This window comes from Necator americanus, chromosome II (assembly GCF_031761385.1).
Source record: "Necator americanus strain Aroian chromosome II, whole genome shotgun sequence".
NCBI lineage: Eukaryota > Metazoa > Nematoda > Chromadorea > Rhabditida > Ancylostomatidae > Necator > Necator americanus.
Genome location: NC_087372.1, coordinates 24,854,904 through 24,869,370, shown reverse-complemented (window position 1 = coordinate 24,869,370; position 14,467 = coordinate 24,854,904). Strand labels below are relative to the sequence as shown.

Here is a 14,467-nt window from a genome sequence, read left to right as displayed (position 1 = left end):
TAATCGGCGGGCTGATTGTCGTCCAAGGCGGATCTATCATCTTCGGTGGTGTGTCGTCCTTGAGCATAGCTCTGCCCAACCTTCTCGACCTTCTGCGAGAGCTTGCACAGAAACAATCCATTCGTCGCGATTGCATATTTAGCGAAACCTTACGTCTCGCCTGAAGTGCCTATCCAGGAAAAGAGGAGTGTCTTCTTTCACCACCTCAGTCCAGAATATTCGTTTTCTTCCAGGGTTTTCTCTCTTGAACCCGAGTCAAGTATTCGGCACTGAAGCCCCTTCTGAGCGGTCTGTGCGCGCCTGGTTCTAGCGCTTCAAAGCCGGAAATAACAAACTCGAAGATTAGCCTCGCTCTAGTTGACCGACTGAAATATCGTTCGACGAACTGAAAAATCTGACGGAGCAGCATTCATATGAAGGTGTGCGGTATTTTGCTGCCAGTCTTGGCTGTTCGCTGTCCACTGTGAGCAATGGACTGCGATCTCTCGGAATGGTGAAAAAGCTCGGTCAGTGGCTCCCACATGTATTCAGCGACGGCAACCGCCAAAGACGCCTGGACATCTGCACTCAGCTGCTCTCCAAAAGCCGCAGATTCGACCCCGCTGGACACCATTGTCACTGGAGATGAAAAACGGGTCCTCTACGTCAACCACACCCACAAACGTGCGTGGTGCGCTGGCGATGAAATGCCGGATCCTTTCGTGAAAGGTGAAATCCATGAGAAGAAGGTCATGCTGAGCGTCTGGTGGGGAGTTCTTGGAATCTACCGTTTCGAACTGCTGCCGGACAACACGACAGTTACTACCGAGGTCTACTGCGCTCAACTGCAAAGACTGGCCGACACGATCCGCAAGGAGCACCCGAAGCTCGACAACGTTTGCCTGCTGCACGATAACGCGAGCCCTCACATCGCGAAGAAGACTTCCCAGAAAATTTTGGAGCTCGGATGGGAAGTTCTACCGCCCGCACCGTACAGCCCGGACCTGGCCCCCAGCGACTACCACATCTTCCGATCGCTTCAGCATCACCTGGAAGAGAAGCGCTGCGATGAGTGTGATCACCTCGAAAATGACCGGGCTTTCTTCGCCTCCAAGTCGCTCTTGTGAGACGTTGCCAGAAGGTTTGTCGATGTTGATGGAGATTATTTTGTCGAGTAATAAAATGTTGTTAAAAAGTTGTGTTGTTTTGAAGTTTTGCCGTATTTCGGCAGATACTCTCCGAACATCCTAATGGTATGTCCAATTGCTACGATATTTACAACCGCCATTTGTTGCATTGCAGAATAACCGCATCAAAGGACGTCTTCTCATCAGGATCGAAAGTTAGACCAAATACTGCGCGATGCTGATAAGAAAGTAAGAGCCTGCCCGGTAGCTGTGAGGAACGATTACAATAACTTAGAGCAGAAATTTGGCTCAACTTCGTCAAGACGCACAACTGTACGATTGCAAGATCGCAGAAGACACACACTCCCGATCATAAGTGCTCGCGCACCTACGGAGGCTGGTGAAGATTTATGAGAACGCTTTTTATGATAAATTCAACACGTTGATATCCAAGATACTCAGCCAGCCGGCAGTTGAATTCATGCGAAGAATTCATGCGATTCACGCAAAGATAGGTCTCGAACACCACTCCGATGTGCTTGGAAAATGGTGTTATCCGCTGAAGCAAACTTCGAACAACGAGATTCGTGAGATGATCACCCATTCAATATGGATTGACGAAAAGATCGAAGCCGCATTCGATTCCTTTCAACGAAGTCTGTCAAGGCGCTTTGCACCGATGGAGTACCATGAGAGCTCGTTCTACTACTATTTGATACTACTACAGGGAGACATGAATGAACGAACAACTGCAGTTTGAACACGAGCCGACTACAACACTACAACGTTTAAAGAGGTAAATCGAGTAAGAAGAGAATCAGTAGCAGCACCCTTCTCATCCGCCATCAATGACAACATGCGTAGGACAGTCGATAAGTGTCCAGCCGACACACTCTTAGCTCTATCAAGACGCTCCTGGATCGATCTCGAGCATGCTGATGATCTTGTAATATTAGCGGAAGGCAGTACGAAAGTTCAACTTCTTGTCCCCCTAGCTAGTTGCAGCCTATAAATTACGCCTAGAGCCTGATAAGTTGAAGCAGATTTGGGTCTACTCAAATCCTCTATCGAAAATCATGGTAGGTGGGCAGCCGACCGGAATCATACATGATTCTGTTTCATGGGTTGTGTGCAGAAAAATTATATGTATATATAACAAACAATGAGCTTCCTCTCCGTAAAGAAGGCTAACTGTTCGCCTTCACCGGAGAAGTGTCACCTTGATGCTACACTACTTACGCGTATTAAATATGTATTTGCTTTCCTTTTTCTTTGAAATCAAAAGTTTCTTTGCCTTCAAGTTTTAGAGCTGTGGGTTTGCTGTTAAAGGCATCACCCCAAAATCTGGGGTGGTACGGATTTCAGGTGGAGTATTCTTATACGGGATAGTAGATTATGAAAAGGGGGTGATTCCGTCCATTTCTTCCTAATTGCCGTAAAAAACGGCCTGGAAGATGCGGCGTGTGCACAGGGCTGACGCGCTCCAGTCGAACTCGTCGAAAATAGCGCGCCGAAACGCTCGAAGTCGTGTCTTCCGGACCGTTTTTTACGGCAATTAGGAGGAAATAGACAGAATCTCTCGACTCCGTATAGCCATAACCCACCTGAAACCCGAACCACCCCAGATTCGTGGAGTGATGCCTTTGAGGCAGAATTTTTGTTGAATTCACTTTTACCAAATGAAAATTGGTTACTCTGAAACCTAACCTGGCAGCAATTAAGTTTGGAACGAGGTTAATGGACCGTTGCTGCACAAAATCGTACTATGATCTGATTCAATTTCTTGAAAAAGACTGAAAATTGCACGAGAAGTTATGGAATAACGTACTCACCTGAGATCATTCGACGGTCGTGTAGCATATTGCAGAAAAAAAAAGCTGGTAGGTGGATGCCGTATAAAGTGAACCAAAACCAGGGAGATTTTTGTTTTGCGCCCTGCTCTGCGTTTGTTTTGCATAACAAAAGTTTCTGGTCGATCTCTAAGAAAAAGGTGTTTCTAAACAACAAACTTAAATGGTAAAATCAGTGGTTGAGTCGAAGTGAAACACACAATCCCTTTTTCAAACCATATTTATACCAAACGAAATAATGTTCTGCAACCTTTCGGGAGTCCATGTCTGGGATTTTCGACTTTAGTTTCATGCGACCCAGCCAAACCAATTGTATAGATTAATACCGTTAGGAGGCCATCAAAATGAAACAAGCGCGACAACGTTGACGAGGCATGTAGGAACTGAAAAAGTTCACCCTTGCCTGCTTCTCAGTGTTAGTCGACGCTGTTTGTGCGTCACGACGATGATTATGCTGACGTTTCACGTTATATCTCTAGGAAATTTATAATTTATTTGCTTTACTCTATCCGCCACATTCCTTGACGACTCACCAACTGACTTCCACCTTCTCAAGCATTTCGGCAACTTCTTGCATTCGCGAATTTTCAGCATTCGTGGAAGAAGCCCTAGAAGAATTCATCAAATCCAGAAGTATAGATTTTTACAGTAGCTGAATGAAGAGACTTGCTTCTTGTTGAAAGAAATTTTGGTGGTTCCTACTATGTTTAGTAAAATTAGGTTCTAGTCGTATAATGACAATACAAGGAAGATTAAGATCAAAAACCGACATCCATCATCATTTTTCTGCAGCTTCGTTCTGTTAGTTTAACGATAAACTTGAACTTAAATGAGTAATCATATCCTGCATCCCATTTCAGTCAATCAAAATTACATTACAACGAAAGAAGGAGAGCGAAGTTGAAGATCTCATCTAATCTCTGAGTTGAAGAGTTTTACCAAGAACCACAGGTTTAAGTAGTTAGTGTAAAGTGTTGCTGTAGGTTATTCACATGTAAAATGTGTATCTTCCGTCTGTTGGAGATATAGGCTCACCAGTTTCATTCAGTTGTTGTTGGGCATTGTAAGGTTCCAAAATTATTGAATAATCACAGTTATTATTATCATAGGGCGGCGTAGCGTAGTCGGCAAAGGTCCGCCGTCTGCACGATCGATCGCTGGTTTGAAACTGCCCTCGTGCCAACTAAACCCTTCATCCCTCCGAGATCGATAAATTTGTATCAGACTTGTCTGTGAGAATGCAAACACTGATGTGACACAACGGCTCGGCCACGTATAGTAGGGTAAAGACGACATGAAGCACGTACGCAATTGCGTACGCGGCTTCTCTCGAGGAGCTTCGATGGAGCGTAGCGGCTAGGAGCGGTGAAAGCCTTGCTTGCACCACCCATCGCTGCAGTTTGCGATGGTCCCAACTTGGTTCCAACTGCTGCCTCCATCGCGCCGTTTCGAGCGCGTACATAGATGTACCGCAACTGCACTCGTGAATCATGTCGTTTCGACCCGACTATAAGTCTTTGTAATTCGGCGCGCGCATTCCTAAACCTCGTAAAATTCTGAATTGAAATCGAGCGCGTGTTCCCATCCTTTGGGATTGATCAATTCCATACACTTTACTTTTTTATACTTTATTATTTTCCATGTCTCATTATAAAGTTAAGTTTTCGTAATTTAGTTGAACAATCTCACAGTTCTAAACATTTCTTTCGAGTTTGGCTTCTCACACGAGAAGTTCCTCACATATTTATGTAAGCTTTGTATTGCTTTTACTCTCAAATGATCTAGAAGTTCAGCGCTTCTCACAGAAACTTCAAAATTGTTTATATGTCTATTTTTTCAACTGAGTGAATGGAGGTGAATATCTATACAACAATCTAAAAGGTGGGGAAATGCGGGACAGCAACTGCTTTTGGTCACCGTCTCTCACAATGAAGACAACTTTTACGTCGATTACTCAACAAAACTGTATACTGTTATTATAGTTACATTATTAGATCTCTAGATGCTTATACTATAAACTAGAAGGAAAACTGGAAAAATGTGAAGATTAGAAGTCGCTGGCACGTGCACGGGAAGGTGATCGCATAACGGTGGCCGATTGTGAGGTCTGAAGACCGCCAGGAGCTACGGAGGCGCTGGACCGTGACTTGGCCCTCATCTTCGATAACGAGTTTTCGGCGACATCAGCGCGTTCTTCGGCATCTTCAAGTTGGTGTTGGATCTGACGATACTTCTGCAGGTTCAGGTTAGCCAGCTCTTCCTAAATATTCGGAGCTTTTTAATTTTCCAGGACTACCGAAATAGCACTGCGCTCATTTTGAGGTTTTTTTCTCCGACTCTTACATTCTTTTGATGCAGATGACAGCTGTGCACAGCTGTGCGCATGCAATTTGAACCAGAACATCAAACTTTAATTACCCGTCGAGCAGTATGAAACCAAGTATGAAACCATGACTTACCGCTTCCTCAATCTGCCTCTTCTGAGTCTTAAGTTTGTTTTGCAGCTTGTCGATCAGGTCCTGAAGTCGCTCAAAGTTCTTCTTATCCTCGTCGACCTGAAGCAAGAGTCTATTCTGCGTTTCTGAACCATGCAATGCAAACGTACTATTCAAGACTGATTCGGTAGCAGTAGAGTTCTACACTCACCTGGAATTGAAGTTCTCGGACCCGTCGATCCGCCTTGCCCAGATTCTTGTTGGCCTCTTGGTATCGGCGTTGTTCGGCGTCAAGTTCCGACTCCACTTCTCTTACACGTTGCTCCAACTTGGCAATAACCTAAACAACGCGACTGTTGTTTCTCGATTTTTTTCGCGGAAGACTCTCGAACTGACTACCTTTTTGCCTCCTTTCAGTGCAGCAGCCTCGGCCTCATCCAGACGAACTTGCATCTCTTTGAGCTGCTGCTCAAGTCCCTTACGCATACGGTCAATATGCTGTGAATGCTCTTGCTCTTGGCGGAGTTCTTCTGCCAAGCGAGTTGCATCAGCCATTGCCTTCTTGCTTCGTTCTTCAGCAGCTTTGAATTCGTTGAGGGTTTCGTCCAAGTCGGCCTGCAAATATGCCATTCATTGAACATCACTGAAAGTGTCATCAAGAACAACCTACATGAATGGCCTGAATTTCGCCTTCGAGTTTTCTCTTCGAAGCAGCAAGTGAAGCGGTTTGCCCTGAGAGCTCATTGACTTGGTCACGCGCATCAGCAGCCTCATATTCGGCCTGTTTCCTAGCCCGTTCGGCTGATTCATTGGCGACCAGAAGCTCTTCTTTTTCAGATTGCAAAAGTGTTGCGCGTTTCTCGGCGTTGAAGAACTGTTCGCGGACGTCGTCTCGTTGCCTCTGCTCTTCTTCGACCTGGAGTTGAAGCTCGCGGATCTGCTCCTGGTAGCGCTTCAAATTCTTTTGCGCATCAGCATTAGCCTTGTTAGCATGATCAAGTGCGATTTCGAGTTCATTAATGTCGGCCTCCAACTTCTTCTTAACTCTCAAAAGTTCAGCTTTGCCTTTGGCTTCTGTTTCAAGTGAAGCTTGCATCGAATCCATGGCACGCTGATGGTTCTTGCGAGTGTTTTCGAACTCCTCTTCTTTTTCCTGAATGCGTTTCTCTATCTCAGAGCGTATCTGCGATACTTCAACTTGTGCTCGCAAGACTTTGCTCTCCTCAGCTTCAAGTGCCGCTTCAGCCTCGTCGAGAGCATGCTGTAATTCTTCTTTCTCGATTTCGAGTCGGCGAATGATCTTCTGCATTTCATGTACAGATCTACCACCCTCACCAAGTTGGTCGGTCAGGTCCTTGATTTCCTGGCTGAGACTCTTGTTTTCGCGTCGGAGTCCTTCTACTACCTCAAGCAGCTCTTCTTGCGCATTTTTGGCTTTGAATAGTTCGGTTGAGGTGTTGCGCGCATCTCGTTGTGCTCCGTCGAGCTCAGCAGCAAGATCATCAGTCTTCTTTCTCCATTCATCAATGACTTTGTCAAAGCCCTTCTGCTTCTTCTCAAGAGCACTAGCGAAGGCGTTGGCGCGTTCTACATCAACTTGTGCATCGTCAAGATCTCCAACAAGGCGACTCTTCGTCTTTTCGAGCGAGGCGATCTTCGAATTAGCAGCATCGAGAGCTTCTTGCAGCTCATTAATCTTCTGTGCTTGGCGTCTCTTAGCATCTTCAAGTTCGTCTGCTTTGATAAGTCCTTCGCCTTCGAAACGTGCTTTCCATTGTTGGATCTCGGCGTTCGCTTTGCTGAGCTGACGCATCACTTCGTTCTTGGATTCAATTTCTTCTTCGAGACTTTCCTGAAGCTGTTCTGCTTCGTGTTGGTAGTTCTTTGCTTGAGCTGCTAGGGTTTGACGTTCTCGTGCTTCTTCGTCAGCAGTGCGACGTGCCTCCTCAAGCTGACTAGTCAACTGGCTCTTAAGGCGAGAGAATTGGTTCAACTGTGACTCGGCATCCTCTAATTGACGGCTAATTTCAGAATTTTCGCTGTGCAGACGACCTTTAAGTGATGAGAAGTCCTGAAGTTGGCGGGATTGTTCATCGCACTTCGATTGAAGTTCCGTCAGCTGGAGTTCAAACTGCTTGGCAAGCTTTTCGTTGTTCAGCTTGGCCGATGTTTCGGCATCGAGCTGAGCAGCAAGCTCTTCTGCTTCGTGATTTGCCTGAATCTTCTCCTTCTCGATCTTTGCCTTTTGCTTTTGCAGTTGATCAAGTTGATCAGTCAGCTCGGCAACGGCATCGGTGTGCTTCTTCCTGAGCCCACCGAGCTGGTTCTCGTGGTTCATGTTAGCTTCTTCAAGGTCTCTTCGCAACTTAGCAAGCTCAGCTTCGCGCTTCTTGTTAAGCTCTACTTGGGCAGCTGTGGCTCCTCCCTGCTCATCGAGACGATCTCCTAACTCCTCGAGTTCTCGCTGGAGATCCGACTTGGCGCGGTCGGCTTTGGCACGTGATTGACGTTCGCTTTCAAGCTCTTCCTCAAGTTCAGAGATGCGACTTTGTCCTTCTTTGATCTGTCGTTGAAGCTTACTGACAAGAGCTTGTTCGTCTTCTAAGCGGCTACTAACAGTATGTAGTTCACTCTCCTTCTTTTTAAGATTGTTTTCGAGATCGTGTCGTTGACGAGCACCCTCATCGATGTTTTCCTGAGCAATTTTGAGCTCACCCTCTACCTTTCTCTTCTGCTTGTCAAGATCAGCGCGAGATCTCTTCTCACGCTCGAGACTGTCTTCGAGATCATCAAGAGTTTGCTCGAGCTTTGCCTTTACCTTGTTCGTATGGTTACCCTTGTCTTCTTCAGATTGAAGATCCTCCATTAGCTTGCGGTTTATCTCCTCTTGGTGCTTCTTTTCCTTGTTCAGCTTTGCTATCGCTTCATCCTGTTGCTGCATTTCATCTTGGAGGGAGCGAATCTGATGGTCCTTGGACTGTTTTTCAGACTCAGCCTTCCTCAAGCTCATCTCAAGATCTTGAATCTGTTTCTTAAGTGATTCGACTTCTGACTCGATCTTCTTCTTGGCACGTTGCACATCGGCATTGCGGTCCTCCTGATCAGCAAGGCGTTCGTTCAGCTCCTAAAACAAGAAGAATGAGTTATTTCGAAGTCCCAGCCCACACTCTCAAAAACGTACCGATAGTTGCTTGTCAGCATCTCCTTTCAAAGCCTGCAACTTGGCGAGACGTTCTTCGGCATCGGATAGTTGTCCTTTGGTGCTTTCAAGATTCGTGAACAAGTTGTTCTTCTCTTCCAGCAGTTTGGTAGAGCTGTCCTCAAGTTCTTTACGCAGTTTTTCTTCTTTAGCCAAACTCTCCTCAAGCTGTTTGACCTTGTCATTAATTTTCTCCAACTCTTCGGCTTCTTTTCCAGCCTTGAGCATAGGCTTAACCTTTCCATACAGTTTGAACCATTCCCAGGTACGCAAGGTGCACCACGAGCGAACATTGCGCTGAACAATCAGCAGGCCAGCACGCTGTTCCATTCTTCGCTTGCGATCAGCAAGTCCAAGGAACCAGCGGATTTGACCTTGGAATCCAGTCATAATTATGGAAAGCTTCTCGTCACGAAGGTCTTCAAGATGTGCAAGAACTCCCGCTTTGAAAAACACCTTGGTAAGACCAATACGGAACATCTCTTCAGTCAGAGCTCCATCATTGACCAACCTGGACATAATCGCCTCAGCGCATTTCTTCTTATCATCATCAGATTTGGCTTCTTTTGCGGCGAGGATTGCATACCGTTGCACAAAGTCAGGATGAAGAGTTCTATTGGGGAAACCTTTGCGACAAATACGGATACCTTCCAGTACACCGTTGCAAGTCAACTGGTTGAGAACAAGCGCTGCGTCGATGACTCCGGACGCCTTCTTCTCGTTCGGAATAATGCAACGGATAAAATGTGGGTGAGTTTTGTTCAGCATAGTCATGAGGTTGTTCAGTGATTCACGGTAAAGCATGGAAACAGTCATGAATGAACCGGACTTTCCTTTCTTCTTTCCACCGCCGCCTTCTGAAAATCGTAATTGATTTCTTCCTTATAGCTTTTTCGTCACGCTCAATTTCACCTTACCTTTCGCTTTCACGGCGGCCTCTTCTTGGGTAGTGTAATCCTGCCAGATCTCGACGAGAAGGTCATTACCCTTCGATGCCTTCATGACCGTAACGACAGTGTCGTTAAGGGGATCCTTGTTCTTCTCAAGCCAGTTGGTCACGTTGTATCTCACGGTGCCGGCATAGTGCCGCATGGCGAAGTGAGCTTCAGCCTGCTTGCCCTTTGGCGGTTTTGGCTTCTCGAAGTTGGGGTGCTTGCCAAGATGCTGCTCGTTTAGTTTCTGTGCAAGCGTCAGATCAGTGGCCTTCGGAACAATGCACTCCTCATCAAGCATGGAAATGATACCCAAAGGCTGGAATATGAAAACAATAAAAAACATAAAATGATATTACTATGATACTGGAACTACCTTCTCGATGAGCTCAATACAAGCTTGAAGATCAAGACCGAAATCGATGAAGGTCCATTGAATACCCTCACGAGCGTATTCTTCCTGTTCCAGCACGAACATATGGTGATTGAAGAATTGCTGCAACTTCTCGTTCACGAAGTTGATCCACAGCTGCTCAAACGAGTTGAACTGAAATGATCCATTACTTCACAATGTCATGCATTCTGAATTTCATCAACGAGCAGCACTCACGTCGAAAATTTCGAAACCAGCAATATCCAACACTCCGATGAAGAAATCACGGGAAATTCCTTGTTGATCAAGAGTGAGGTTACACTTTTTCACAAGCCAATTGAACACACGTGAGTAAAGACCTTTGGCCATAGCACCGGTGGCCCAATTGACCTGTTCCATGTTCTGTCCTTTCGAGACCCATTCCGTTCCGACCTTTACGCGGGGCTTCGTGAGTGCTTTCAGGAACTCCTCGCTGTTTACTCCATACATGTTTGATGCTTTCTCTGCTTCGTCAGTACCATCTGGCTCGGCCTGCTCCTCGCGAGGACGTTGTTTGAATTTCATGTTACCCATGTGCATCAATGCAGCCATGAGACGATAGCAATCCAACTTTTCTTGTTCAGAGAAATTCAAAATGTCGAAAGCTTCGTCTGTGAGTTGGAACTCCTCAGTGTCGTTAACTCCATCGATGGTCAACTCAGCCTGTGCCACAAACCAGTAGTCCTTCAAAGGTTTGTCGAGTTCAAGAGTTTTCTTCAACTCAGGTTTGAAATCAGAAAATATCTGATAGAAGATATGGTAGCAGCGCTCTCCAGGGGCTTGACGAATCACTCGAGACTTCTCGAGAAGGTAGTGCTCGATATCACAAGATGCAAGTCGTCCTGCTTTTGAGAAGTGAATTCGAATGAATTTTCCGAAACGAGAAGAGTTGTTGTTTCGAACGGTCTTCGCGTTACCGAACGCCTCCAATACGGGGTTTGTCTGGACAATCTGATCCTCGAGTGTTACTTTTTTCTTTCCATCACCGGCACCTCCTTCTTGTTGGCTAGCACCGACTGTGGCAAAGTAAGCAATTACCTGAAAGTAAATTTATATAGAAGAGAGTGAGGAAAAGTGAACTGCATCTTTAGGACCTTCTTGGTGTTTTCGGTCTTTCCTGCTCCCGATTCTCCTGTAATGAGCATAGACTGATTTTCGTGGTCTTGGAGCATATTTCTGTATGCCAAATCGGATACAGCGAAGAGATGCGGAGGCATTTCTGTTCTTCTCTTGCCCATGAACATTTTTGCCACTGACTCGGTGTAGATAGGAAGACGTTTGTATGGGTTGATCACAACACAGAACAAGCCAGAGTAGGTCTGTAAAGGATTTTGTGTTTTTTCTTGAAACCTTTCCCGCTGGTATAGTAACTTCCTTGGTCCCACTCCTATTCACAGAACAGCTCTTCGCATAACAAATGCCGCATAGTTGAGATGGGACAGATGAGCTCAATTGCTAGCAGCGAACTTAGTGTAATCTCGGCGGAGGAAGTGACTAGCGGCACTCGACTACCAAGACTACCAGTTTATCATTGACTAGGCAACAGATGTGATTTTCTTCTTGCCTTGACGCAATTTTCTACCTACAACCCACTATGAAAAATGCTTGGCTGCTGTTTGAATGGAGCAGGGATCAGTGAAGTGATCGATGCTGGAAACTCACGTAGATAAGCATAGCAGCATAACGAGATCGCAAATTATGAAGAACGGAAGCATCGTTAAGGAAAGTCAAATTGGACATGTCCTCGGTTTTCTCAAACTTCGGTGGATTCATCTCCTGTACCAACTCTTTCTTGAGGGTAACCTGGAACAAATTCCACATAAACGTAACATCACAAGTGACTCGCAACACTAAGGCTGCAAATTTTGATAGATCTAAAGTCCAATTTGTAAACTTGAACTCATGAACTCTTGTTTTTAGCTTTCTCGCATTATTTCCAGATAAAGTATTTTGGAGGAAATCCACACGTGTGCATCCGTATTACAACGTGTGTAACAGCGGCACCCACGACTCGCAGAAGAAAAACCTGCAGCTGTTGGCGATATACAGGGAAGATCGAGAATCTTCCCAGAAAGATCAAATACCCCGGGTTGATCCGCATAATCCTCCCCCCCCCCGTAGATCAAATTGGGAGAACCTCATTCCCGCGTGCAGTGACAACAGTGATCTGGTCTCCTTTCGTGGCGGTGATTTCGCCTGCGACGTATCCATCTTCCGCATCGGGAATCCAGCAGTTCTTTTTGGAGTCGTACGGTTTCGACTGGTCCTGAAAGGATACAATGTGCAGTAGCGAGCAATACATGTGATATTTGGGCTTGTGAAGTGTACATTGAGTAGAAACCGTAAATTCAACGTGAGAAAGGGGATCGTGAAAAAGGCTTGAACCTTCTCTTATGCTGAGGATGACCTTCTTGGCTTTCTTTCTCGAGAAAAAACTGCTAAGCAGGGCAAATTTATTAGATTAGAACTTAATTGCGGTTTCTGCTGAAGCCTGTTGTTTGAGAATTGAAAGTGTCCCTGGAGTTCTATAATGTGAACTTATCCTTGCTTGATTGTACCGCACAGATAGGTCTTTAGCTTTTTTAGCTCCTACTAGGAAAAGAAGGTTTCCTTGTCAAGAATCTGCATATTATATTATATATTATATATGGGTGTCATAAAAATTGCCACGGTTTCAGAGACGAAAGAGGGTATCGCAAACGCATGTTGCAAATGGATCGTACAGTTAAACGTTAGTTATGTCGTAGTGATCTAAGGGATCGCAAAGAATAATCTGAAATGGCTGGGGGATAGGAATAGTATAGTGAATTTTATATGTTGAAAGTACGGTATAAGATATGAACTAAATAGAAGTCTACACATAGAGAAACCAGGCTTAGGAAGGACGACAGAGTGATTTTGTCAGAAATGACATGAATAGTGGCTACATCTCACTGCATTCTGGAGATGAAAATGCAGGGGAACAAGCAAGACCATACCTCAAGAGCCTGCTCACGAGAGCGGCGCAGATACTGCCATCCGGGATCGTTTTCATGATCGAGGGCCATGATGTCTTTTCGGATGGAGGGTTATGCGGGTGTCCCGTGGATAGACGTGCCCGAGCTATGCCTCTTCCTCGGGGCGGCTCTTCCTCGGAGACATTTGGCAGACCTCTGCATCCCTAACCTGCTACACTGTATCGCTACCTGACACATGTTGTCACATACGTTGTCTGGTTAGCTGGTTGTCGTGTATGTATCCACATATACCTTTTGAATAGGAAAAAACTAAAGGTGACAAATGACGCCAGCAAGCACCTTCCTGCTCATCGTTTTAGGAGGATTGTTGAACTCAATTGGACGCTCACAACATTAAGTGAGAAGAACCAAAGTCATCAGCATGAGGAGCAGCAGGAAGACGCGTCTGTTTTCTCTAATATGTTGGAAGAAATCAAAAGTATCCGTGCCGATCCTAACACACCATCTCTCGAGGGCTGGTGTATACGAGCTCGTAGTTCCGTTGGATATGTATTGGACTCAGGTCCGTTTGTGAGCCTGAATTTTCGAACGATGATATTATGAGAACGAAGGGGATCATTTAAGGTTGTGTTCTCTCAAAATGTTCGCTTAAATCCGAAAATATCTTCCATAACCTTGAGGCACGAAACTAACTCATCAGTATTAGTCATATGTTGACGTAGTGAAAATGACGTCTTCGATATTCTCAGAGATCTTACGTCACTTTGATTAACTTTAAAGGCCCGTTACTTTAGCACTCATTATTTTTCATTCATTCGCATTCAGATCGAAGACACTAACTATTAAGCGTCCCTATTCCCTTTTATTAAATCGGATGGATGTTCTTGCCTGACAATGGTGCGTGGCCAAACCTAGCAGTTTCGTCGTACGCATATATATATATATATATATATATATATATATATATATATATATATATATATAAACGTGAACGAAAAACGCCTTGAAAAAAACGTTTTACAAAGTGCGCATGAAAAAAAAAGAAAACGCAGAAAGAACTTTGTGTCTTCAAAAGTTCCTGCAACTACTTTTCTTACAGTTGTCTACGTATTGCAATAGCAGCAATGCAATACATCAAATAGACCTATGAAATATTTCTTTAAGAAAAAAATCGCAGTATTTCGTTCAGATGCCGAATTGGATTTGGACTATTTCAAGTATTATTAGAGGAAGTAAAACGTTTTGAGTGTTTTCCGGTAGATGCGTCTAACGATTTCTAACGATTAACGGCGATTTCAAGGTGACATTACACGAACAAAAACTGTAGAAGATCGTGGTCCTATGGCGCTGAGCCGTCCCAAACAATAGCCGGGCCCGAATTAATGGTCAAGATGTTTTGACTTGTGTTTGGAGGGATTGGAACGGAATTATCCACTAAGACTGCTAACATCGAGTCAAGAACTCAGCTCAGACTTCTACTGTCAACAACTGACCCAAATGAAGCAGGAGATCGAACAGAGCCGGCCAGAATTGACCAAAAGGGAAGGTGTTAGGTTACATTAGAATAACATCATGT

The 14,467-nt window shown here is 45.0% G+C and overlaps 2 protein-coding genes across 2 annotated transcripts; one reads left to right on the top strand and one right to left on the bottom strand.

Moving 5' to 3' along the window:
- Positions 1-521: 521 nt before the first annotated feature.
- RB195_019369 (uncharacterized protein) lies at positions 522-1,106 on the top strand (the record flags this gene model as incomplete). Its single annotated transcript, XM_064187184.1, has 1 exon — positions 522-1,106. One exon carries the CDS (start codon positions 522-524, stop codon positions 1,104-1,106), a length of 585 nt encoding a protein of 194 aa, XP_064043065.1.
- A 3,897-nt stretch (positions 1,107-5,003) lies between these two features.
- On the bottom strand, positions 5,004-12,981 carry RB195_019368 (uncharacterized protein; the record flags this gene model as incomplete). The annotated part of the gene is made up of 13 exons (XM_013435435.2): positions 5,004-5,216; positions 5,416-5,511; positions 5,603-5,731; positions 5,791-6,006; positions 6,062-8,515; positions 8,573-9,447; positions 9,508-9,841; positions 9,899-10,069; positions 10,133-10,972; positions 11,029-11,253; positions 11,597-11,737; positions 12,072-12,200; positions 12,913-12,981. The coding sequence occupies 13 exons, from the start codon at positions 12,979-12,981 to the stop codon at positions 5,004-5,006; spliced, it is 5,892 nt and encodes a 1,963-aa protein (XP_013290889.2).
- Between the last annotated feature and the right edge of the window lie 1,486 nt (positions 12,982-14,467).